Raw genomic sequence first — 26,754 nt, 5'->3', positions numbered from 1 at the left:
GATAGAGTAAACATGGAGAGGATGTTTCCATTAATAGGAGAGTCTAGGATTCAAGAGCACAGCCTCAGAATAAAAGGATGTCCTTTAAAACTGAGATGAATTTCTTTAAAAAATAGGTTGGTAAGTCCGTGGAATTTGTTTTCACTGATGGTTGTGGACATAGGGAGTGATCAAGGCAGAGACTGATAGGTTTAAGTATTACAGGGAGAAGATGAGAGAATGGTGTTTTTTAAAAAAAAAGCCATGCTTGACCATGTCTTGTGGTCTTGTAATTTGAAGTTACAGTGTTGTTAAACAACCCATGCTGATTATAACCTTAAATTTGATAAGGTCTTATTGGGAGGAAGTGTGCCCTTTAGCATTCCAATTAGAAACTGCTGGCTGATGTGTCAAAGAAAAGCATACCAATTCCATTTTCACTGATGATGTCTATTTCGTACAGGCGTCTTATTGTGTGAAACTACTGCCATCATGTGCGGAAATGCCTAATTATGATAAAGCTGTTAACGTGGCATCATTAGTATTTGTTTATTCAATTTGCCTTGGTCTTGGTTGTGAAACCAAATATATTTTTCTGTTTTATTCTTTATTTCAGAGTACTTCTGATGAATTATGTAAATTTTTATGGTACTGTGGTGTGATAACCAAGATTTATTTTCTTCTTATTTTGAAAACTTTGAAGTTACAAATTCAGAATGACATGTTAAAGTAAGTTTTAAAAGTATCAGAATCCTGTTCCTGTTATTGGCATTGCCATTCTTTGAGGTGTATCACAGTCACTTTCAGGCAACCAGGAAATTATTCTGAGTATCTTCACTAGATTTATTTAAACGTAAAACGTAGAACATTCCAGCATAATACAGTCCCTTTGGTCCATGATTTTATGCTGACCTTTTAACACTACTCTAAGATCAATATAACCCTTTCCTCCTTCATAGCCCTCCATTTTTCTCTCATCTATGTGCCTATCTAAGAGTTTTTTAAATGCCCCTAATGCATCTGCCTCTATCACCACCCCTGCCAGGGTGTTCATTGCACCCACCACCTACCTCTGACATCCTTCAATCACCTTAAAATCCCTTGGATTAGCCGTTATGGGCCTTGGAAAAATGTCTTTGGCTATCCACCCTTTCTATGCCTCTTATCAGAATCAGAATCCTTTATTATCACCAAGTATGTGGACACATACAGGGAATTTGGTGCCGGTTTCCTTGAGCTCTCGCTGTACAGAATAAAAAAAAAACAAAAAAAACAATAGTGCAAATAATCGTGAACAATGGGGTATATCTGTGTATGTACAGCTGGACTTGGTTTATAATAGACTAAAATTCAAGTGTTCATAAGACTGATGGCATACGGAAAGAAACTGTTAGCCCATCTCTCATTCTCCTTCACTCCAAAGGTTAAAGCCTTTGCTCACTCAGCGTTTCTTCATAAGACATGCCCTTTCGTCCAGGTAGCATCCTGGTAAACCTCCTCTGCACCCTCTCTAAGTTTTCACATCCTTCTTGTAATGAGGCAACCAGAACTAAGTGTGGTCTAACTAGGATTTTATAGAACTGCAACATTACCTCGTGACTTGAGTAGCTCAAATGTTTGAGCACATACTCTGTTTTAACATCAACATGTTCAAGAATACCTGCCTGTTTTATGCTGTCCTCACAAACATCAAGGCCTCTCTTGCTGGTGAATCCTGTATTCATTAAGGACGTCTCCTACCTCTCTGAGTCCAGGCATACGTTTCCTCTACAATCCCTGATCAGTCCTGCCTTCACTCTGGCCATCCTCTTGTTCTTCACAAACATGTAGAACACCTTGTGGCTTTCTTTAATTCTACTTGCCAAGGCCTTCTCATGCCCCTTCTAATTCTCCTAAGTCCATTCTTCAGCTATCTGGCAACTCTCTAGAGCCCAGTCTGCTACTTGCTTCCTAAACCTTAACTAAGCTTTTTTCCCTTTTTTTTTCCTCTTGACTAGGTATTTCACATCTCTTGTCAACCATGGTTCCTTCACCTACCTCAAAGGGACAAACCTATCTAAAACCCCCAGCAAGTGCTCCCTAAACAACCTCCACATTTCTGCTGTACATTTCCCTGAGTACATCTGCTCCCAATGTACTCTCCAGTTCCTGACTAATTATAATTCCCCCTCTTCCAATTAAATACTGTCACATACTGTCTACTTCTATCCCTCTCTAAGGTCTGGGATTAGTGGTCATTGTCTCTGAAATGCTGTCCTACTGAGAGGTCTGATACCTGATCTGATTAATTGCATAGCACCAAATCCAATATGTCATAGAAACACAGAAAACCTACAGCACAATACAGTCCCTTCGGCCCACAAAGTAGTGCCGAACATGTCCCTACCTTAGAAATTACTAGGGTTACCCATCACCCTCTACTTTTCTCCTCTTGTCATCCTGTCTACATATTGTGTTAGGAATCCTTTCTGGACACACCCAAGAAATTCTGGCCCATGCATACCTTTTGCACTAACGAGCTAGCAATCAATATCAGGGAAGTTGAAGTTCCCTGTGACAACAACCCTGTTATTTTTGCACCTTTCCAAAATCTGCATCCTGATCTGTTCCTCATTGTCTCTATTGCTATTGGGAAGTCAATTGAATACTTTCAGAGTGATTGCTCCCTTCCTATTTTTGACAATAATTCTAAATTATCTATTAATTCATGATTAAAAAACTATGGCTGATACTGACATAACTTTTCCTTAGAAGACCATGACACAGATTAAATTAATATGTTTAGGGATCATGATTTAATGGAAGGAGTAAAAGTACCTCACAGGAAGAGTAAACTGTTAGAGAGTAGGAATTGAGCCGAGAATCTGGAACAGAACGTTTTTCAAATGTAACAGCAGAATGTTTTGTTACGTCTCCATGGGTTTAAAAAAAATTAACTGAAAAGCACCAAAATTGACCTGCTGTAAGACGTGTTGTTATGGTGAGCATACCTGTCCTAGTAAGACACAATGTTCACATCCCTGATCATCATCATCAGTGGCTATGCCCAAATTGAGCTTTGACTGCCATGGCCCACACACTCCTGTACATCCCTGATACTAGTAGTAAATTCGAACCGTATTGCCCCTTTAATCATGACCCATTTTTAAATTGCACACTCCCTTCCAGTGTAAGTCAATTCACACTCTCTTACTCAAAAGCAAGAAGATGGTGCACATTCTAACTTCCGTTTGTAATTTGAATGGTGCGTGACTCCTTTAAGGTGAATAAAATATGCGTATAAACAAAAGAGCAAGGGTGATAACACATTTTGAGAAGACCAACAGAGTTAAGAAGCATGCAGAAGAAAAGGCAAATAGAAGAATTGGGAAACAGGTTTAGAGATACAAACAGTGTGTATAAAAACATGAACAGTGGAAATTTGTGTTAAACTGGAAGATAAATGAAGACAGGACTGTATTGATAAAGTTATCCAATTGATTCTATTTAGTATTGTTTAATTATCACAATGACATTGTACGATTCTTACTTTCTGAGGTAACTTCACAGTTAGTGTATTCACACACTGTTAACTTTTCTATAGTTTGTCTCATTAGAAGTAAACAGCAAGTATTGGCTTTAGAGTCAGCAGTGTATGGCTTTTCCAAATAATGCAAAATTAAAGTTCCATTAACATTAATGGAGCAGAGCACTCAAAAAATGGTTAATTTGTTTAACTTTTGGAAACACTCAGATGATCACTTTCATTCAGATCTAGTAAATGGCATTGGCGAGTACAGCAATAACCACTTTTGTACATTGGATAGAGAGGGATGTAAATTCTCTTTATCCAAGGACTGCAAGTCAGCTATAAGAGAAGGTAATTTCTTGCAGCAACATAAAAAAATAGGTAATCACCAAGATTTGCATAAATTTCACAATTTTTAACATAGTTGTGTTTTGGTTGCATCAAATCGGTTATTTCTATAGTAATATTTTAGCAGGTTACTGCATAAATAAGATCTGTTGAATTAATTGTGAAAAAAATCCATATCTGGAGCTTAGCCTTTTGGACTATACCTCACTATTCAATATTTTATAGAAGTGCTTGTATATCTAGATAATGACTAGATAATGTTTGAAGCTCCCATCAGCATCTAACCATTGACAATGGAACATATTTATCCTTTTTTCACTTGCAGAGTATCTATTTCAACTCGAGTCTCTCACAAGCTTGACACAGTAAAAGTAAATTAATTGTTCTTACTTGGTAAACTTTACTTTTAGGTCATTGCCAAATAAATTTGTTTGCATGCAGTGTGAAAAGGTATGTCAGATTACAAAGAAAGCCCTTGGTGTTACTTTTCTTTTAAAACAAATAACCTGCTTTTCCAGATTAACATAATGTTTCTTTTTCACTTTTGGGCATCCTTGTTATTTCAGCAATACTGAATTTTAAATGCGATTATGTTTCTTTTATGCTTGAATAAGACCACCTCTGTTTCTTCCAAACTCAGAGGATATAGGTATAATGTTTTTTATTAGTTCATGAAAGAACGGTCCTTCTATTCAATAATTAGTGTTGCAACTCTCTGGACTGTCTCCAATGATGGTGCATCCTTTCTTAAATTAGATGTGCAAACTTTACGTTGTATTCCAGGTATGTCGTTATCAACATTCCATATAACAACAACATTACTCATCTATTTCTAAACCCCAACTCCTCCGCAATAATAGCCAATGTGCAATTTGCTTTCCTACGTGCTGTACAAATTTTTGAGTTCCTTGCACAAGAGCACCTCGACACCTCTGTACTCTCTATTAAAGCCTGCGCTTTGGTTCATTTTGCCAAAGTGCATGAACTTGTACTTTCCCATATTATATGCCACTTGCCAGCATTTTATCCATTCTCACAACCTATCAATGTCATGTTGTGCGATGTAAAAATATATATATATTTTTAAATCAGAGCATGACCTCTTGCCTATTTTTGTGTTATCAGCAAACTTGGATACCCTTGGAAGGGTGTAGTCAGTCAGTCAAGGTGATGGTGAAAGGAGACTTGATAGTGATAGGGACAGACAGGAGATCTCTTCTGTGGCCTCAGAAGAGATGCCTGATGGTGTGTTGATTCCTGGGTGCCAGGGTAAAAGATGTCCCTGAGCGACTGCAGGAAATTCTTGAAGGGGAGGATGTACGGCCAGCTGTTTTTGTATACATTGGTACAAATGACTTAGGTAGTACAAAGGATGAGGTTCTGTAGAATGAGTATTGGGAGTTAGATAAGAAACCAGATCCTTAAGCATAGTGATTGCCAGATTCCTCCTGGTACCACCTGCTAGATAGACAAGCCAGATGACTATGTGGCTGAGGGTCTGGTGCAGAGGGCAGGGATTCAGGTTCTTAGATCATTGAGATCTCTTCTGGGGTAAAGACAACCTGTACATGAAGGTCAGGATGCCCTTGAACCAGAGGAGGATCAATATCCTAGTGGGATACTTGCTTTTGCCAAAAATACTGTTTGAAACTAGATTGTTAGGGGGTTGGCATTTGAGAGAGTGAAGCCCGTCATAAGACAGGGGACAGGGGAGCCAATAGGCTGTTCCTGGACGTATTTCCTGGCATAATTTACATATTACTATTTAGCTATTTATGGTTTTATTACTATTTAATTATTTATGGTGCAACTGTAATGAAAACCAATTTCCCCTGGGATCAATAAAGTATGACTGTGACTATGACTATGGCCAAGTAGCCTAATTCTTCTCCTATGTCTTATGGTCTTGCATGGAGACACTAGTCAGGAAAAAAAGAAGCAAATATTTACACAATTGAGTATGAATGTGCCACTGAGTATGAATGATGAACATAAAATTTGAGACCATGCTTAAGATAGAAATCGGGATGGCAAAAAGAGGATATGAGATGGCTTTGGCAGGCAGGGTTAAAGATAGTCCCTAAAGGGTTCTTCAGTCATATTAACAGTGAAAGAGTGACTAGATAGAGATCAGGTCCTCGTAACAACTATCAGGCCTGCCTATGTGTGGAGCCCTAGTAGATGGCTGAGATTTTTAATGTCTTTTTTTTACTTAACCCCATTGCTTTGACATTCATGGTATTCTCAGTGCTTACTTGGGTGAATATCATGAATGCCAAAAAAAAAAGGTTTATAAGTAGAGAGAAATTGGATCATATACACATTATAAGGAAGGAGGTGTATGCAGCCTTGAACCATATAGTGATGAACAAATCCTTAGATCTGGTCTCGACTTTATAGGAAGAAATTGTGGAAGCCCTTGTGGAGATACTTGCTTTGTTGTTCTCCACTATTGAAGTTCCAGGAGCTAGAGGGTGGCTAATGTTGTTCCATTGTTCAAGGAAGGTAGCAAGGATAGGCCAGGGAACAGCAAGGTGGTGAGCCTGCCTTCAGTTGCAGGGAAGTTACTGGAGGAAATTCTAAGTGGCAAGATTTACCATCACTGATCAGGAATAGTCAGCATGGTTTTGTGCATGGGAGGACATGTTTGACAAATCTTTTGGAGCTTTTTGAAGAGTTAGCTTAGGGGAAAGGTGGAGGTGGAGCAGCATCATGGACAGCATAATGCTTCACACTGCCAGTAATTGGAAGATTGGGGTTCAATTCCCACCACTCTCTATAAGGAGTTTGCATGTTTTCCCATTGACCATGTGTGCTTCCTTTAAGTGCTACAGTTTTCTCCCACATTCCAAAGACATGCAGGTTTTGGTTAATAAATTGTGCTATGTTGGTGCGGAAGCATGGAGCCACTTGTGGGCTGCCCCCAGCACATCCTTGGAATGTGTTGGTCATTGATGCAAAACGATGCATTTCACTGCATGTTTCGATGTTATGCACCTTGGACAGTCAAACTAGGGTAGGACTTATACAGATTCAGACAATTCAGACAAATGTTGTGGAAGAGAGGGACCTGGGAATATAAATGCACAGTTTGCTGAAAGTGGCTATGCAGTTAGACAGGCAGAAGAAAGCATTTAGCATGTTGGCCTTTATTAGACAAGGCATCAAGTTTATGAGTAGGGACATTAAGTTGTAGTTATACAAGTCATTGGTGAGACTACACTTGCAGTATTATGTACAGTTTGATCACCCTGTTATAGGACAGAAATTGTCAAGCTGGAGAGGATGCAGAAGAGATTTATGCTTTGACTACAGGGCCTGAGATATAGGGAGAGGTTGAACACACTGGATCATTATTCCTTTAGTGCAGGAGAATGATGGGTATGGATACGGTTGACGGTCATAGTCTTTTCCCCAGCATTGGGTAGTCCAAAACTTGAGGGTACAGACACAAGAAAAGAGGGAAGAGATTTAAAAGAAACCTGAGAGGTAACTTGTTTACATGGAAGGTGGTAAGTATCTGGAATGAGCTGCCGGAGGAATTGGTTGAGGTGGGTACAATTGCATAATTTAAGAGGGGAGGGGCTTGGAGGACTATGTGCCAAATGTGGGCTCCTAGGACTAACAGGAAGGATACTGTGGTTGACATGGACCAGATGGGTCAAATGGCTTGTTTTGCTGCTGTATTACTCTATGACTATTAGTCTGACTTAGAGCCTGAAAGAAGGCCATTTACTCTGCCTGCCTGTCTTCTGTGTGATAACTAATCTTCAATTCATTTTAATATACTTCTCCATCCCAAAGCTTTTATCTTGTGCACCAGCCATTAATGTTGGGTGTGTTAAGATATAGCATGAAGAACTTATCCTTGTAATGTCTTCTAAAGGAATTTCTACCCATGTTCTTGCTGTCTCTCAGCAAGTTAATTTGCTAAACAATATATTAAACAGTTTAGAAACACAAGTATTTTTGGATGACAAGGAATAGAGCATCATTTATGTTTATTACCGAACAAATGCAGAACAAATACATAGAAATATTTTAAATTAATTTATTCATTATTTCAAAAGGATTCTGCATTGCTGAAGTAACTTGATGCCAAAATGTATACAAGGACAACTTTGCTCAAAAGTCAGTGCAATAGATAGGTAAATTTACTGCTTGTCAGAGTCAGAATCAGGTGTAATATCACTGGCATATGTTATGAAATTTGTTATCTTGCAGCAGTATGTTGCGATACATAATTTGAAAATATATATATAAATTACAATAGGAAATACATATAAAATAAATAATGCAAAAAAAGTGAGGTAGTGTCCATGGGTTCAATGACCATTCAGAATTCTGATTGCAGGGCTTGTTAAATTATGTCTCTCTTTTCTCCAGTTACCATGTGCGAACTGGAAGAAGAACCCAAGGATCTGATAAAAGTGACTTATGAGAAGCTTTCCACCGATGAAGTGGCAGAATCAGTAAAATCTCCATCTTGTGGGGCAGTATCTTTGTTTATTGGTAAGATATGGAGCTGTCCAATTAGAATTTGACCACAGCATGACTTTATGAGTAACTTTATTTTTCTAGATGTTAATTGAATCTGTAGTTCTAGACTGTTGCTAAATGGATGCGCTAGCCTGAATCTAAATTTTCAGTAAGTAAAAGAAATATGGAAAATGCTGGAAATATTCCACAGGTCTAAGTGCATTTGTGGGAATTGAGTTAATCTTTCAAGTTGACAACCCTTTGCCGAAACTGGGCAGGAGACAAGGGAAGCTGGGGAGGAAGAATGTCTCCAATAAGGTAAAACCAGAGTAATTATGGGGATAAGCCCTGAACAGGGTTATGTTCATTGCGTGAATTGGAGCAGTTAGAAATTAAGAACATAGACAAAGGGATACAGGAGTTGCAAAATGCAGAGTTGTAAGACATGCTGGATATGCTATCCACTTTCAGAGAAAAAAGTGAAAAATGGAGAAATGTTGCAATGACGCTCTTTCCTAGCTTGAGGATCGTCAGCTCATCTTCTGTCTGGGCACATTGAGGCTTCTGGACTCAATTATTTTGCAATTATTTTGTGTTTTTATATTTGTAATTAATTTACATTACTTAGTAGAGATCTGTTTTCGCTTTGACCTGAAACAGTCTTTTTCAGTTGATCAGTGTCAAAAAAGCCTGGTTAAATCCACTGTGATTCAATGTTGTAAAACAATAAAACATAAAACTTCCAAGTGAGGTGAAAAGTTTTGATCGAGGGATGACTGCGCAAGCGCGTGGACGTCAGCGAGTTAGACCAGCGCGACGTTTAAAAGGAGACAGATTTACAGAGTGTGTGGATGTCAGTGAGTTAGACCAGCGCGAAGTTTAAGAGGAGACAGCTTTATAGAGTGGGCGACAGAGTAGGAGGGCTTGGCTCAACTGGGCTTCGGCAATAACGGGTTGAGGCCAGGTAGGTTATCTGTGAAGAATAGAAACAGGAAGTATGTCTGTGAGGCTGGTGTTCTGTGCTGGGTGTCAGATGTGGGTAGTCTGGGAAACTCCCAGCCTCCCGGACAGCCACGTCTGTGCCAGGTGCATTGAGCTGCAGCTCCTCAGTGACCGGGTTAGGGAACTGGAGCCGCAGCTTGATGACCTTCGTCTGGTTATGGAAAATGAAGAGGTGATCGAGAGGAGCTATAGGCAAGTAGTCACACCGGGGTCTCGGGAGACGGATAAATGGGTAACAGTCAGGAGAGGGCGGGACAAGAGGCAGATATTAGAGAGTACCCCTGTGGCTGTCCCCCTTAACAATAAGTACTCCTGTTTGAGTACTGTTGGGGGGGGGGAATGGCCTACCTAGGGGAAGCAACATTGGCCTCGTCTCTAGCACTGAGCCTGGCCCTGTGGCTCAGAAGGGTAGGGAAAGGAAGAAGGCAGCAGTAATAGGGGACTCTATAGTTAGGGGGTCAGACAGGCGTTTTTGTGGATGCAGGAAAGAAACGCGGATGGTAGTTTGCCTCCCAGGTGCTAGGGTGCTAGGCCAGAGCCCGTGTACATATTGGTACCAATGACATAGATAGGAGGTCCTGAAAACAGACCACAGGGAGTTAGGAAGGAAGTTGAGAAGCAGGGCCTCAAAGGTAGTAATCTTACTGCCTGTGCCACGCGACAGTGGGTATAGGAACAGAGTGAGGTGAGGGTAAATGCATGGCTGAGGGATTGGAGCAGGGGGCAAGGATTCAGGTTTCGAGGTCATTGGGACCCCTTTTGGGGCAGGTGTGACCTGTACAAAAAGGACAGGTTGCACTTGAATCTGAGGGGAATCAATATCCTGGTGGGGAGGTTTGCTACGGCTATTGGGGAGGGTTTAAACTAGAAATGCTGGCGGGGTGGGAACCGAACTGAAGAGATGGAGGAAGGGGCTGTTCGCTCACAAATAGAGAAAGCTTGGAGACAGTGTGAGAGGGAGGATAGGCAGGTGATGGAGAAGGGATGCGCTCAGACCGATGGTTTGAGATGTGTCTATTTTAATGCAAAAAGCATCATGAACAAGGCGGATGAGCTTAGAGTGTGGATCAGTACTTGGAGCTATAATGTTGAGGCCATTACAGAGACTTGGTCCAGGGGCAGGAATGGTTACTGAGAGTGATAGGCTATAGATGTTTCAGAAAGGACAGGGAGGGAGGCAAAAGAGATGGGGGCATGGCACTGCTGATCAGAGATAGTGTCATTGCTGCAGAAAAGGAGGAAGTCATGGAGGGATTGTCTACTGAGTCTCTGTGGGTGGAAATTAGAAACAGGAAGGGGTCAATAACTCTACTGTGTGTTTTTTATAGACCACCCAATAGTAACAGGGACATAGAGGAGCAGATAGGGAGACAGATTCTGGAAAGGTGTAATAATAACAGGGTTAGAAACATAGAAAACCTACAGCATAATACAGGCCTTTTGGCCCACAGAGCTGTGCTGAACATGTCCTTACCTTAGAAATTACCTAGGGTTACCCATAGCCCTCTATTTTTCTAAGCTCCATGTACCTATCCAGAAATCTCTTAAAAGACCCTATCATTTCCGCCTCCACCACTGCCGCCGGCAGCCCATTCCACGCACTCACCACTCTCTGGAGAAGAGGAGAAGGAAGGCTCCAAAACATCTTACTCGAAGAACCAAAGAGCATTGAGGATCCACAACATCAGGCAGGAGATGAAAGCTCTGAAGTCCCAATACAAGGAGGCAGGAGAAGAGGAGCGATTGGCTTGGCCCAGCTGATGTGCATACTACGAAAGAAGATCAGGGTCCTCCGCCGGGCAGAGTGGCATCGGAGGCGGCGTCGTGAAAGGGCTCGAAAATGTGCTGCCTTTATCGCCAACCCCTTCAAGTTCACCAAGGAGTTGCTGGGGGAGAAGCGCAGTGGGAAACTGGCCTGTTCACAGGAAGACATAGACCAACATCTGAAGAAGATATACATTGATCCTGAAAGAGAGCAGGAGATGGGAGAGTGCGACTTCCTAATAGACCCACCTGAACCGGATGTGCAGTTCGACATGTCAGAGCTGCAACTAAAGGAAGTCAGAGAGGTCGTCCGCAAAGCAAGGGCAAGCTCGGCTCCAGGACCAAGCAACACCTCGTACAAAGTGTACAAGAACTGCCCCAAACTCCTGCTGCGTCTGTGGAAGATCCTGAGAATCTTCTGGAGAAGGGGGAAGATCCCAGAACAGTGGAGAGTGGCTGAAGGGGTGTGGATCCCGAAGGAGGAAAATGCCATCCAGATAGATCAGTTTCGCATCATCTCCCTGCTGTGTGTCGAGGTGAAGATATTCTTCAGTGCAGTTTCCAACCGGTTGTGCACCTACCTAGCAAAGAACACCTATATTGATACATCAGTCCAGAAGGGTGGCATTTCAGGGATGCCGGGCTGTCTGGAGCACATCGGTGTGGTGACACAGCTCATCAGGGAGGCCAGAGAGAACAAGGGCAACCTGTCAGTGTTGTGGCTTGACCTGGCAAATGCATATGGCTCCATTCCGCACAAGCTGGTGCAGCTCACACTGACCAAATATCACGTCCCCAGCAGAATCAGAGACCTTATCGCTGATTATTACAGCAACTTCAGGATGAGGGTCTCTTCAGGAGCAATTACATCAACCTGGCACAAGGTGGAGGTTGGCATCATCACAGGGTGCATTATCTCAGTGACACTGTTCTCCCTAGCCATGAACATGCTCACTAAGTCTGCTGAACCAGAGTCCAGAGGGCCCAGAATGAATTTTGCTCAATGGCAACCACCTATCAGGGCATTCATGGATGACCTCACAGTCACCACAGAATCAGTCCCAGGCTGCCGGAGGATTCTGCAAAGGCTCGAAAAGCTGGTGGAGTGGGCCCGGATGCGTTTCAAACCTGCCAAATCAAGATCGATGGTGCTGAGGAAAGGGAAGGTGGAGAACAAGTTCCGGTTCAGCATCGCAGGCACAGCCATCCCAACCATCACAGAAAAGCCAGTCAAGAGCTTAGGCAAAGTTTTTGACAGCTCTTTAAGGGACACAACATCCATTCAGGCAACCTGCACCGAGTTGGATGGCTGGATGAAATCTGTGGACAAGTCTGGCCTACCTGAGAAGTTTAAAGCCTCGGTGTATCAGCATGGCATTCTTCCCAGAATCCTGTGGCCCCTCCTCGTCTATGCAGTTCCGATGTTGGCAGTCGAAACCTTAGAGAGGAGGGTTAGCAACCACCTCAGGAGATGGCTGGGGCTGCCAAAGAGCCTGAGCAGCATCGCACTCTATGGACACCACAACAAATTGCAACTGCCCTTCAAATCCTTGGAGGAAGAATTCAAGTTAACAAGAGCCAGAGAAATGCTACAATATAGGGACTCAAATGACCCGAAGGTGGCTAGAGCAGGGATCCAAGTAAGTACTGGCAGGAAGTGGAGGGCAGAGGAAGCTGTTCAGGAGGCAGAGGCGAGGCTGCGTCACAGGAGGCTGGTGGGAGTGGTCACACAAGGCCGAGCTGGGCTAGGATCCTTTCCAACTCCCCAAATGGACACCAGAGGGAAGGAAAGGCATCTTCTAGTTCAGGAGGAGGTGAGAGCAGTAGTGGAGGAGATGAGAGCCTGCAAGGCCGTGGGAATGAAGCAACAGGGAGCTTGGACAAGATGGGAGAATGCGATTGAGAGGAAAGTGACCTGGGCTGATCTTTGGAAAGCCGAACCACACTGCATCCAATTTCTCATCCAGGCAGTGTACGATGTGCTTCCAAGCCCATCAAACCTGCACACATGGGGCAAGGCAGAGTCATCTGCGTACCCACTGTGCTCCAAGCGAGGAACCCTGGAGCACATCCTCAGTGGCTGTGCAAGGGCACTTGGTGAGGGACGGTACAGTTGGAGGCGTGATCAGGTCCTGAAGACCATCGCTGAAGCTGTCAGCGCAGGAGTTGAGTGGGCGAAGCGGTCCTGACCCTCCAAGCAGACCATTGCCTTTGTCAGAGCTGGGGAGCAGCCAGTACCTGCCAAAAGAACATCTGCAGGCATTCTGACCTCTACAAGGGACTGGCAGCTGTTGGTGGACCTCGAAGGGCAGCTGAAGTTCCCCAACCATATCGCAGCCACCACCCTGCGGCCAGACATTGTCCTAGTGTCTGAGTCTACTAAGCAAGTGGTGCTGCTGGAGTTGACAGTCCCATGGGAAGATAGCTTGGAGGAGGCCTTTGAAAGGAAGCTCTTCAAGTACGCAGGACTAGTCAGCAACTGTCAGCAGGCTGGATGGAGAGCGAGGTGTCTCCCAATGGAGGTTGGTTGTAGCCCGTTCTTTAGTTAGAGCCTTCAGCATTTTGGGCATTGAGGGAGAGAGGAAGAGGAGAGCCATCCGCAGTACCACCGATGCGGCAGAGAGAGCCTCAAGATGGCTGTGGCTCAAAAGAGGGGAGCCATGGAGTCATAAGCAGCTAGCCACCTGGACACAAGCTGGGGTCTGATCAGCCCCGGCTGGGTCACCTGGAGGAGGTTGTGTGATGTTGAAAGACCCGAAACACCCGATGATTCCAGGAACATCACTGAAGGTGTGTCCAGAAGTATCAATAGATGTATGTACACAGCTGCATAAAAAAGAACTTACCCCTGACATTTCCTCTGTACCTACTTCCATGCCCTCTCATGCTGGCCATTTCATCCCTGCGAAAAAGCCTCTGACTGTCCACATGATCAATGCCTCTCATCATCTTGAACACCTCTATCAGGTTACATCTCATTCTCCGTCGCTTCAAGGAGGAAAGGCGGCGTTCACTCAACCTATTCTCATAGGGTATGCTCCCCAATCCAGGCAACATCCTTGTCAATTTCCTCTACACCCTTTCTATGGTTTCCATGTCCTTCCTGTAGTGAGGCGACCAGAATTGAGTACAGTACCCCAAGTGGGGTCTGTCCAGTGTCCTGTATAGCTGTAACATTACCTCTCGGCTCGTAAGCTCAATCCCATGCTTGATGAAGGCCAATGCAATTCTTAATGACAGAGTCAACCTGCGCTGCAGCTTTGAGTGTCCTATGGACTCGGACCCCAAGATCCCTCTGATCCTCCACACTGCCAAGAGTCTTACCATTTATGCTATATTCTGCCATCATATTTGACCTACCAAAATGAACCACCTCACGCTTATCTGGGTTGAACTGCATCTGTCACTTCTCAGCCCAGTTTTGCATCCTATCAATGTCCCGTTGTAACCTCTGACAGCTCTCCACACTATCCACAACACTCCCAACCTTTGTGTCATCAGCAAATTTACTATCCCATCCCTCCACTTCCTGATCAAGGTCATTTATAAAAATTATGAAGCGATCCGGTGTGGGAGATTTGTCGTGGTGGGAGATTTTAATTTCCTAAATATTGATTGGCATCTCCCTAGAGCAAGGGGTTTATATGGGGTGGAGTTTCTTAGGTGTGTTCAGGAAAGTTTCCTGACACAATATGTAGATAAGCCTGCAAGAGGAGAGGCTGTATTTCCTGATGTTTAGGCTGTATTTGATCTGGTTTTGGGAAATGAACCTGGTCAAGTGTCATATCTCTCAGTGGGAGAGCATTTTGGAGTTAGTGGTAATAATTCTATCTCCTTTAACATAACATTGGAGAGGGATAGGAGCAGACAAGTTGGGAAAGTGTTTAATTGGAGTAAGGAGAAATATGAAACTATCAGGTGGGAATTTGGAAGCATAAATTGGGAACAGATGTTCTCAGGGAAATATAGGGCAGAAATGTGGCAAATGTTCAGGGGATATTTGCATGGCAGTCTGCATTGGTATGTTCCAATGAGACAGGGAAAGGATGGTAGGGTACAAGAACCATGGTGTACAAAGGCTGTTGAAAATCTAGTCAAGAAGAAAAGAAAAGCTTACGAAAGATTCAAAAAACTAGGTGGTTGATAGAGATCTAGAAGATTAGAAGGCTAACAGGAAGGAGCTTAAGAATGAAATTAGGAGAACCAGAAGGGGACATGAGAAGGCCTTGGTGAGCAGGATTAAGGAGAACCCTAAGGCATTCTACAAGTATGTGAAGAGCAAGAGGATAAGACATGAGAGAATAGGACCAATCAAGTGTGACAGTGGAAAAGTGTGTATGGAACCGAAGGAGATAGCAGAGATACGTAATGAATACTTGGCTTCAGTATTCACTACGGAAAAGGATCTTGGTGATTGTAGGGATGACTTACAGTGGATTGAAAAGCGTGAGTATGTAGACATTAAGAAAGAGTATGTGCTGGAGCTTTTGGAAAGCATCAAGTTGGATAAGTCTCTGGGACTGGATGAGATGTACCCCAGGCTACTGTGGGAGGCAGGGGAGGAGATTGCTGAGCCTCTGGCAATGATCCTTGCATCATCAATGGGGACAGGAGAGGTTCTGGAGGATTGGAGGGTTGCAGATGTTGTTTCCTTATTCAAAGAAGGGAGTAAAGATAGCCCAGGAAATTATAGACCAGTGAGTCTTACTTCAGTGGTTGGTAAGTTGATGGAAAAGATCCTGAGAGGCAGGATTTATGAACATTTGGAGAGGCATAATATGATTAGGAATAGTTAGCATGGGCTTATCAAAGGCAGGTCATGCCTTGCGACCCTGATTGAATGTTTTGAGGACGTGACAAAAACATTGATGAAGGTAGAGCAGTAAATGTACTGTATATGGATTTCAGCAAGGCATTTGATAAGGTACCTCATGGAAACTTATTGAAAAAGTAAGGAGGCATGAGATCCAAGGGAACCTTGCTTTGTGGATCCAGAATTGGCTTGCCTACAGACGGCAAAGAATGGTTGTAGTTGGGTCATATTCTGCATAGAGGTCGGTGACCAGTGGTGTGCCATGAGGGGTCTGTTCTGGGACCCCTTCCCCGTGATTTTTATAAGTGACCTGGATAAGGAATTGGAGGGATGGGTTAGTAAATTTGCTGATGACACAAAGGTTGGGGGTGTTGTGGATAGTGTGGAGGGTTGTCAGAGGTTACAGCGGGACATTGATAGGATGCAAAACTGGGCTGAGAAATGGCAAATGGAGTTCAACCCAGATAAGTGTGAGGTTGTTCATTTTGGCAGGTCAAATATGATGGCAGAATATAGTAGTAATGGTAAGACTCTTGGTAGTGTGGAGGATCAGAGGGATCTTGGGGTCCGAGTCCATAGGACACTCAAAGCTGCTGCACAGGTTGACTCTGTGGTTAAGAAGGCATACGGTGCATTGGCCTTCATCATTCATGGGACTGAGTTTAAGAGCCGAGAGGTAATGTTACAGCTATATAAGACCCTGGTCAGACCCCACTTGGAGTACTGTGCTCAGTTCTGGTCACCTCACTATAGAAAGGATGTGGAAACTATAGAAAGGGTGCAGAGGAAATTTACAAGGATGTTGCCTGGATTGGGCAGCATGCTTTATGAGAATAGGTTAAATGAACTCAGCCTTATCTCCTTGGAGTGGTGGAGGATGAGAGGTGACCTCATAGAGGTGTACAAGATGATGAGAGACGTTGATTGTGTGGATAGTCATAGGCTTTTTCCCAGGGTTGAAATGGCTAACACGAGAGGGCACAGTTTTAAGGTGCTTGGAAGTAAGTACAGAGGAGATGTCAAGGGTAAGTTTTTTACGCAGAGAGTGGTGAGTGCGTGGAATAGGTGCCGGCGATGGTGGTGGAGGCAGGTATAGGGTCTTTTAAGAGACTCCTGGATAGCTACATGGAGGTTAGAAAAATAGAGGGTATGGGTAACCTTAGGAAATTTCTATTTAAGTTCATGTTTGGCACAGCATTGTGGGCTGAAGAGCCTGTATTGTGCTGTAGGTTTTCCATGTTTCCATGTTTCTATGAGTACTTTTTATAGGCACTGTATAATCAGTGATTTAGTTGAGAAAGTACAAGGCATGATTAATAAGTTTGCTGATGACAGTAAAGATGATTGTCAAGGGGATCTTGATCATCTGGGTAAGTGGCAAATGGAATTGAATTTAGTTAAGTGCAAGGTGTTGCATTTTGGGAAGACAAATCTTTCATAGTAAGCAGTAGTATCCTGGAAAGTGTTGTAGAACAGAGGGACTTTGAAGTAGAAGTAAATAGTTTCTAAAAATTGGGATCACAGATAAACAGTGTTGAAAAAGGATTTTGGCATGCTGGTCTTCGTCAGTCAGTCTGGATGCTGGGATGCTATGTTGCAGTTGTAGAAGATGTTGTAGATGAAGTTATTTACAGCTTATCCCAGTGGTTAGCTCAGTTTATTCTTTCTGTCACATCCCACCTCTCCCATCACTCTGTAACTTCTTTTCTGTCCTGACAAAGGGTCTTTGACCGGAAAATCAATTCTGTTTCTCGTCCTACAGATGAAGGCTGATGTACTAAATATTTTCAGCATTTTTTAAATTTTGGATTTCCAGGAACTGCAGCTTTTTTGATTTTCCATTTCAGTTAGTATATCAGTTAACAATATCTCTGGATATAGTGATGACTTCATTTTAATGCTGCATCAGTAACTCTGACAGTAATTTATTGACTTGTTCAGTTTCGTCCTTTAACAAGAATAATTCAGGCATTATCTCAAATCCCTCCTTTTATACTCAGTGTCTAATGCTAAGTTGATAAAGACTTAGGAGATGGTAATTATGAAGCAGCCTGGTTTTGTAGTAGTTGTGGAATCAAATTCACCAGTAAATAGATCACTAACAGAGCTGATGCTTCACAGCTCCAATCACCTGGTTAATTATGACTTTTACTGCCTTTGTGAAATCTGTACGTCCTTATATTTGTCCACATTGGTTTCTCCCACTTTCCTCAGACACTCCAAAGGTGTCAAGGTTTTTGGTTAATTGGCTACTGTAAATTTACCCAATATGTAGTCAAGTTGTCAAGTCTGGGAGAGTAGATGGAAAATTGGTGAAAGTAACATGAGATTTGAGTTGGATTACTTTGAATGTGTGCTTGAAGATTAAATGGGACAAAAGGCCTGCTAATATATGACAATATGATTTCCATTTCCTTGTGTATATATCACTAGCAGGAGAGACTAAACACAGGTAAGGTCACTTGCTGTACAGTCAGCTGAAAGTAAGTCCCAAAATCTTCAGTGTGGTCTCTACACCTAATAAAATTTCAGGTCAAAGAAAACTCCAACTGACTTTTACCGTTTTCTTGCTACAGCTGATGAGCCTAGACATTTTGGTCTTGAACATTAATTGGAAGAAGGCATATAGCATCAACATCCAGCTGTTGGGGTAGCATGGGTGTTGATCTGCTTCCAGTTTGGCATCCAATGTCGATATATATTTGTAGCGTGTGATGGGTGTGCCATCACTTTATCTGAATATATGCAGATTGTGACGTCAGTTGGTGTATGCTACTTTAATGTTAATTGTAACGAGAAGATTTATGTATTAAGTACGTGAGAAGTATCTAGCATTTAGGCAATAGGGAGCGAGGTATTCTTTCCACCCCTACTCCCGCTAGACTGCTCTAAAGGGATCTTCAAGTATTTCTGGAGTAATTGCTGATTTATTTATGGAACAGCCTCAGGATAGAGGGATATCCATTTAAAGCAGAGATGCAGAGAAATTTCTTTAGCCAGAGGGTGGTAAATTTGAGGAATTTGTTATCAAAGGCAGCTGTGGAGGTCAGGTTGTTGAAAGTATTTAAGGCAGAGATTGATAGGTTCTTGATTGGACACGGCATCAAAGGTTATGGGGAGAAGGCCAGGGAATGGGGTTGCGAAGGGCAAAAGGGATCAGCTGTGATTGAATTGCGGAGCAGATTCGATGGGCCAAATGCCCTAATTCTGTTCTATGTCTTATGGTCTGATTTGTTCTTAAAGCTGCAAATGCTGGAAGCGTGAAATAAAACGAAGTTCACAAATACTCATCAGGTTGGTTCTAGCATTTTTCTGTCTTATTTCAGATTTATGTTTACAGTTGCTTATTAACTGGTTAAATCTAAAAGGAGTGATGTACCAGGAGCTAGTGAAATTTGTTTTGATGTTGAATTTCAGCAGGAACTATTCTTGATCTTGGTGCTGTAGTGGCTGTTGCTCTGAGGGGAAAAGAACAAGGAGAATGAGACAGAGGCAGGCAGAACAGCATCAGCTCACTTGAAAATTTTGGGGTGTGAGGGGTCAAAGGCTTTCCATTGGAGGTAGTTCAGGGAGCAGTTCACTGGGGTTTAGCCCATTTAAGAATGAAATGGGAAATGCCTGCAAATCAATAAGAATGTCTTCGCTTGCAGAAACTACATACTCCTGCAATAATTTGAGTATTAGACAAGTTAAGAAATGCTTTTGCTGTTCAGATCAGAGTAGCTATTAGCTTTTCTGTGTCATGCTCACTCCAGGCTGGTAATATCTGCACTATGTTATATTTTTTCCTTACATCTGGTTACATGGATATTACACTTGCTATTTGAAGGAAGCTGAATAAATGTTATTCTCCCTTGCTAGAGAGTGTCATATAGATGTGACTTTGAAAGGATTGCTAGGTTCCCGCAGTGTAGGATACCATTGGCTCTGATAATATTGCTTTGCAAGTGCAACTTGTGAATTTGGAATATTAATGTAACCAATAGAACTCAGTATACTAATTATAAGAGGCTTAAAATGGAGAAGCAGCTTAACCTACGTTGTTGAGATTCTTAACTGTTTAGGTCTGAAATCCTTATCATTGATGCCAGTATCTAGAAAAGTACTGATTTATTGCAATCGACGTTGAAGTAATACTAAAAGTGCCATATGTAGTAAAAGTTATTGGTCATGACACCCTCTGAAATGCTTTGCTAAACATCCATTTGTAGCTAAATGGTTATAATGATCTATAATGAGAATGATTACTTGGCTATCTTTGATCCACAATAAAGTCAGAGTAAATCTTATCAGTCAAAATCTAGATCAGCTACAGCCTGATCTTAAAAAGTAATAGAATTCATTATAAATGATCTGAAATTTTCAATGAGATATTATTTTCTTGGAATATATGAAGTTGCTAGTGATAGGGTCTCACAAATATTTTGAAAAGGAATATGTGATCATCCATTTCTGTGAATAATTTCTTTAATCCACTATACTTTCAAATACCCAATCTACATGTCTAATTTAATATATTTTGCCCATTGTATTTTTCATTCAGTGAATCATTTCTAAAGATACCTAGGCAATAGTTTTGTTTGATGAGAGGAGTAATGGATATTGGCTTCTATTATGTTCTTTTTGTCCTTTTTACTTGATATTTTTAAAAAATTCTGAACTACTATGTTTTTTAGCTGTTAAGTCTTAAACTTACCTTCACTCCTCTACAGATGTTTTCAGAATTTCATGTTCGTAATATTCGAATTGGGAATTGGGGCAATCGTCCTAGTCTTTCATCTTCAGTCATTATAGTATGTTGATATTTCTGTACCAAGTACCATCTGTGATTTAGAAATGAACTAGTAACCTGTGGCCCTGCCCCAGGCTTCTGCCTTTGCTACTGCATGATAGAATAACTATATTTTCTCTATCTGTTATGGGAATTGCATGTCCTTGTTTAATATATCTTTATAAAGTAAAGGCTAACACCTTTGTACTTATCGTGTGCTTCTTTTGTGAAATTACCATTTCCTCTAACTCTGATTACTTAGAGTTTTAATGATCACATTGGATGTCCTATATTAGTTAGGAGTCTTAGTAGGGATAAAACCAGAAGGCAAATTGCAAAAAAAAAAGTAAGACATTTTTAAGTGGTGAAAAACAACATAAGGTAATTCTGTGATTTGCCTCAAATTTGGAAAATCTTAATTAGTATAACTTCATCTAAAGCACTAGTCCCCAGCCTTAATGCCATGCCATTAAGCAAGTGGTCTGTGGACCCCAGGTTAGGAACCTCTGACCTAAAAGGAGCATACTATAAAAATTACTGTTATTTTCAGTGATGTAATTCACTTCTTTAGAGATTATAGGAACTGTCATTTTCCATGATTAATCATCAGATTTACAAATTCATGAGCTTCGGGAGGATTTTCTTTGTGACAGTTTGAAATATTGCTTTAACTTTTAAATGGTAATGAATGGTAATGTAAAAATATAGAGTGCCTTGAAAAAGTATTCAGCCCCCACAACTATTTTCACGTTTTATTGTCTCATTTTCTAAATTTAAAATATATTGAAGTAGGACTTTTGAGCCAATCTGCAAAACGTTGTGTTAAATATAAACGGGAATTTCCAGGACCTGTCAACAATTTACTAAAAATTAAGAACCCAAATTGTGAGACTGGAAGTATATTAATCCCCTTTAAAATTACTACTCTAACTTTAATAACTCACCCTATTTGTTAATGTAGAAAACTGGAGGCTCACCTGTTTTCAATGAATTCATAAGAATAAATAAATACCCCCTCTCTCTGTAAGGTCTATTAGTATGGTAGATTTTCATCAGACCAAACTAAAATGAAGACAAAAGAGCATTCAAGACAAGTCAGGGAAGTGATATTAGAGAAGCACAAATCTGGGGAAAGGTACAAGGCCATCTTAAAGGCACTGAACATACGTTGGAGCTCAGTGCAGTCCATTGTGAAAAAATGTGAAATGACAGCCCCACTACCCAGGTCAGGCCACCCCTCTAAATTTAGTCGCTGGAGAAGAATGGCACTTGTAAGAGAAGATACTATGACACAACAGTCACTGAGTGAGCTGCAGAGGTCAATGGCTGCAAATGGAGATGAAGTTCATGTCTCCACAATCTCTGAGGCTTTGTAAAAATAGGTTATTTATGGAAGAGTGGCAAAGAAGAAACCCTGGGTAAAATAAAAACATATCCTTGCCTGTAAAGGAAGCGTAACTTAGAAGATACTGTAAAGATGTGAAGGAAGGTCTTGCGGTCAGATGAGCCTAAAGTGGAACTTTTCGGCGTCAATATTAAGAGGTACGTGTGGTGTAAATGTAATACTGCACATAAGCGAGGTAACACTATAAAGTATGTTGGAGGTAGCGTCACACTATGGAGATGCTTTTCAGCAGCAGGGACTGGAAATCTGGTTAGTATTGATGGAAAGATGAATGCTTCTACATACAGAGAGATCCTGGATAAAAACCTGCTAGCCTCTGCCACAAGGCTTAAATGAAGGGGGAAATTCGTCTTTCAGCAGGACGACGACTCAAAGCATACTACCAGAGCAACATTAAGAGAAGCTTCAAATCAAGAAAATGGATGACCTTGAGTGGCCCAGTGACCTTAATCTGATCTAACATCTCTGGCAAGATCTCAAGATTACTGCCTACTGCTGCTCTCCAAATAACCTGGCACAGCTTGAGCAATTTCGCGAAGAGGAATGGGTAAATCTTGCTCCATCACATTGTGCAAAGCTAATGGAGATTTATCCAAAAAGAATACTGGCTGTAAATAGCTGTGAGAGTTGGTTCAACTACATACTGAGCAAAGGGGGATGAATGCTTTTGAACTGTGACTTTTCAGTTTTTGAATTTTTAGATTTTCATGCTGTTAGAGTGGATTTCTTTTTGGGTAGATGATTTGTTAACACCCAAATGACTTTGGCCACCAGACTTCTATTTTAACTGTTTGACAAAGGACTGTGGATTGAGTCCACCACAATGGGCTTCCTAAAAGGTGTAAATACCAGCTACTTCTGGTGCCTGATGCTGTAGTTTCAAAGACAGTATTATCTATACATTATAAATATTAATTGTCTTCTATGTTAGCACATAAAATGCCAAATAAATGTATTGTGGATTGAACTAAAGGCTGTGGATACCAACCCAGACATGTTGGCGTCAGAAGGAAAGGATGAAATCGGAAGGAGTGATGTTTGTATGTAACTTCAAAAGGAAGCATTGTCTATGCATTGTCTGTAACTTTTTAAGTAGCGATTGCCTTTGTGTTTAGCATATAAATATCGAGCCCACATTTAGCTAGCAGACCTTTCTGCGGAAAGCGTCTCCACCCGTAAGATGCCTACTCTACCTTGTGTCGAATAAAGAAGCTGCTTTGTATCTACCAGTGACTGTCTCTCTGGTAATTTCATCCACGCTGCAGCACATGCTTTACAATTTTCCATTTTTTTTGGGGGTGGGGGAGCATGTGATTCACAAAAAAAAATTCTCAGTTAAATTGATCAAAATCCCTGGTTGTAATACTCATTTATTTGAACAAATGGTTGGGGGCTGAATGCCTTTTCAAGGTACTGTAATGGTGAACTTCCAAGTAAATATCTGATATTCAAAGCTGGTCAGTTTCTGCTTGTTTTTGATATTTCACCATAGGTCCACTTTTAGTAAGTAATGGTAAGGCTGCTTCAAGGAAATTATTCTAGACTTCCATTCAGTCAGTTTAAAATAATTTATTCAGCTAATTTAATTTCTGAGTACTGTTTGTATGCATTAATTGAATGATAATATACTGTAGCTCCTGAACATGGATGTTTAATCACTGTTCTTTAAATCTGGAATTATAACAATTGGATTTCTCTTCAATGTGTGCTAGCACATTAATTATTTACATATTTCCATTCAATGCTTTCTCAGATCATGTCGCTATGATAAAATATAAAATTTCATTTACGTTTTGAACTCACTTGGACTGGGCTTAAATTATTCATAAGAAGACATTTAGTTAATCTTTGTTTATGACACCAGAATATTATGAGATGTTCACACCTCAGCAGCCTTGGAGCCATAATATCTTTTTAGCTTGGGTTCATTCTTTAATCTTAAATATAGATTTGTACTCAGTATAAGTATTCTGGAAGATTCTCTATCTGTCATGGTTGCATCCTTAGAAAAAGTATGTGATTCCTTGTATGTGATAGGAGGAGCAGAAAGGTGACCTCATCCACCCTTCCCATAATACAGTGCTGTTCATCAGACCAAGGTATAAGTGGCTGATTGTGCTAGTGGTGGTGGTATGTTTTATGAATCATAGAAAATGCTTTAAGCGATAGCATTTAAAGAAATTAATGAAATTAAGGAAAAGAAAGTGAAATACTTAAAAACTGTTTGTTTGGGCATAACAGCTATCTTAAATGTAGTGTGTCTAATGGCACTTCACATGAATGTTACTGACAAACAAGTTTTGATACTCGGCCATTTAAGATTATATCTGGACAAATGATCAACATTTTGATTAAAGAGATGGGTCTTAAGGAGGAAATTAATGGAGCAGAGAAAAGCAATGAATCAGAAAATTTTGGAAAGAATTCAGAACTTAAATACTTATCACCTTAATGGACAACTGCCAGTGGTGAAAGAATTAAAAGTAAGAGGATGGATTAATTCTATCCTGGAGGTGCCCTGAGTTCTAAAGAAGTTATAAATTAGGTTTACATATTGATGTTTTTTAAATTTCAACATTATTGAAATGATAGAAACCACGTGGCCAATTTTCCTGCAGGATTGCATGATGAACAATGTGATAATAAGTGGGCCCTCTTTCTGTGATGGTGCGCAGAATACTGGCCAGGTCACAGGAATCTCCCCTGCTCACTTTCAGACTGTCACTTGAGAAGGTAAGCCTGGCCTCATTTGAAAGACTTCACCACGGAAAGTTCACTGGGCCTCATATTGCGGAATTCAAGGAATAAGCAGATGTGTCACTTTCAAATTGGCTGAGCTGTCAATAATTTTCACAGACTGGAAAATGGGGAGTAATTTGTAATTTATTTTAATCTGTACTGAATTTTAAATAAAGATTAGAACAGACTAGTATAATGTAGGTGGAAGCTCAAACAGAATAAAAAAACTTGAATATTTTATTATATTCAGTGAGAGAATATAATATTGTCTAACATCTGGTCGGATAGTTTGCTTAGCATACAGTAATTATGGCTTGGTAAACCATTAAAATCAATTTTGACTGTTTGATTAAGAGTAGGGGTTTTTTTATAGTGAGGCTAACTTATAAAAACACTTTATTTTACATTGATTCAAATTCTTTAAGTTTGTTTGTGATAGATAAAGCGGGAAACATCTTAATCTCTTTATTTTTGCTAAAATGAACTTAGATTGGGCAATGGTAATTTCCCACATTTTACCTACTTCTTTGTTACCCGATTTCATGCTTTATGTATCGGAAGACAATCAACTATTCTTTTTTCGCCAGTTTTTGATCATAAATTAATTCAGTCAACTTTCATATTGTTAACTGATTAGAAACAACTGCATCTTGAAGCTAGCACAAGATGGATTTTATTGTCTTTGTCTTTCTAATATGACAACAGCTATGCCTCCTACTTCCTCAATTATTTCCAATCCTTAGTTGTTTTACTTTTATATCTTCCATAACTAGCTAACTATTTACTGATAAGTAACGGAATGTTCAAAATCTGTAGAAAAGATAATTTTGTTAAAACTGGTGATAATTTATTTCTAACCACAAGAGGTCCTGCCGATCTTGGAAATCCATAACAACACACACAAAATGCTGGCGTAACTCCGCAGGTCAAGCAGCAAATAGGAGAGGAGAGTACGTCATGTGAGAAATGGAAGGAGGGGGAGGGGCACCGGGAGGAGGTGTTTGGCAGGTGAGAAGAAGAGGTAAGAGGCCAGAGTGGGAAAATGAAAAAAGAGGGAAGTGGAGGGAAAAATGAATTACCAGAAGTTGGAGAAATCAATGACGGAATATGAGGTTTTGCACATTGTCATGGCAGAAGAGGCATGCGCCATCATATCGGAACAGGAATGGGATAGGAATTGGCTACTAGGAAATTCCACTTTTTGTGATTGGAGCTGAGTTGTTCAACAAAGCAGTCCCCTGTTTCACCTATGTAAAGGAGGCTGCACCAGAAGCATTGGATACAGTAGAGGACCGCAACAGATTTGCATGTGAAATGTTGCCTCACTTGGAAGGACTATTTAGGTCCTGAATGTAGGTGGGGAAAAGGTAACTGGGCAGGTGTAGCACTTCTACCGCTTGCAGGGATAAGTACCAGAAGGGAGATTTGTGGGGAGGGACGAATGGACCGGGAATAGACAACTTATTTCTGTTTTTTGATGTGACACTTGTTGATATAAGTTTTTCCAACTGAGATATCAAAATTTTTGTGGGATTGTGATTTAAAAACAAAAAAAATGTGCATGTTGGAAATGTAAAATTAAAAATGAAATTGTTGGAGATAATCTGCGTATCAGGCAGGATCAGTAGAGAGAGAATCAAAATTAACACTAAAGGTGATTTCAACTTTCACATGTCCCAAATTGTTGACAGTGTTTCTCCACAGGCACTGGCTGACCTGCTGAGTATCTAGCATTTTCTGTCTTTGTTTCTTACATTAAGGGAAGTAATATTATTCTAAAACATCATTACTTTTAGATCAGTATTCCAATTTTAAAGGAATTGGGATAGGATTATTGCATATTAATATCCTTCGGATTTTTGCCAACTTATAAACCAAAATTATTGCAATCTATTAGAAGATTATCTGCAAATGGAGATGCCCTCATTAAGCATCAGATTGAACAT

At 41.0% G+C, this 26,754-nt stretch overlaps 2 protein-coding genes across 2 annotated transcripts in view; both read left to right on the top strand.

The window, feature by feature from the left end:
- The window catches only part of mocs2 (molybdenum cofactor synthesis 2), a 56,762-nt gene that overhangs the window by 15,874 nt on the left and 14,134 nt on the right, over positions 1-26,754 (top strand). The gene's annotated exons all lie outside the window — the stretch shown is intronic.
- The window catches only part of LOC140194984 (molybdopterin synthase catalytic subunit), a 52,545-nt gene continuing 34,017 nt past the window's right edge, over positions 8,227-26,754 (top strand). Inside the window, exon 1 of the mRNA XM_072252499.1 lies at positions 8,227-8,347. Coding sequence (XP_072108600.1) covers positions 8,227-8,347 — 121 coding nt within the window. The remainder of the gene's footprint in view (positions 8,348-26,754) is intronic.

This window comes from Mobula birostris, chromosome 3 (genome assembly GCF_030028105.1).
Source record: "Mobula birostris isolate sMobBir1 chromosome 3, sMobBir1.hap1, whole genome shotgun sequence".
Lineage (NCBI taxonomy): Eukaryota > Metazoa > Chordata > Chondrichthyes > Myliobatiformes > Myliobatidae > Mobula > Mobula birostris.
Note: the sequence above shows the minus strand (reverse complement) of the source record. Positions and strands in the feature narration are given on the sequence as shown.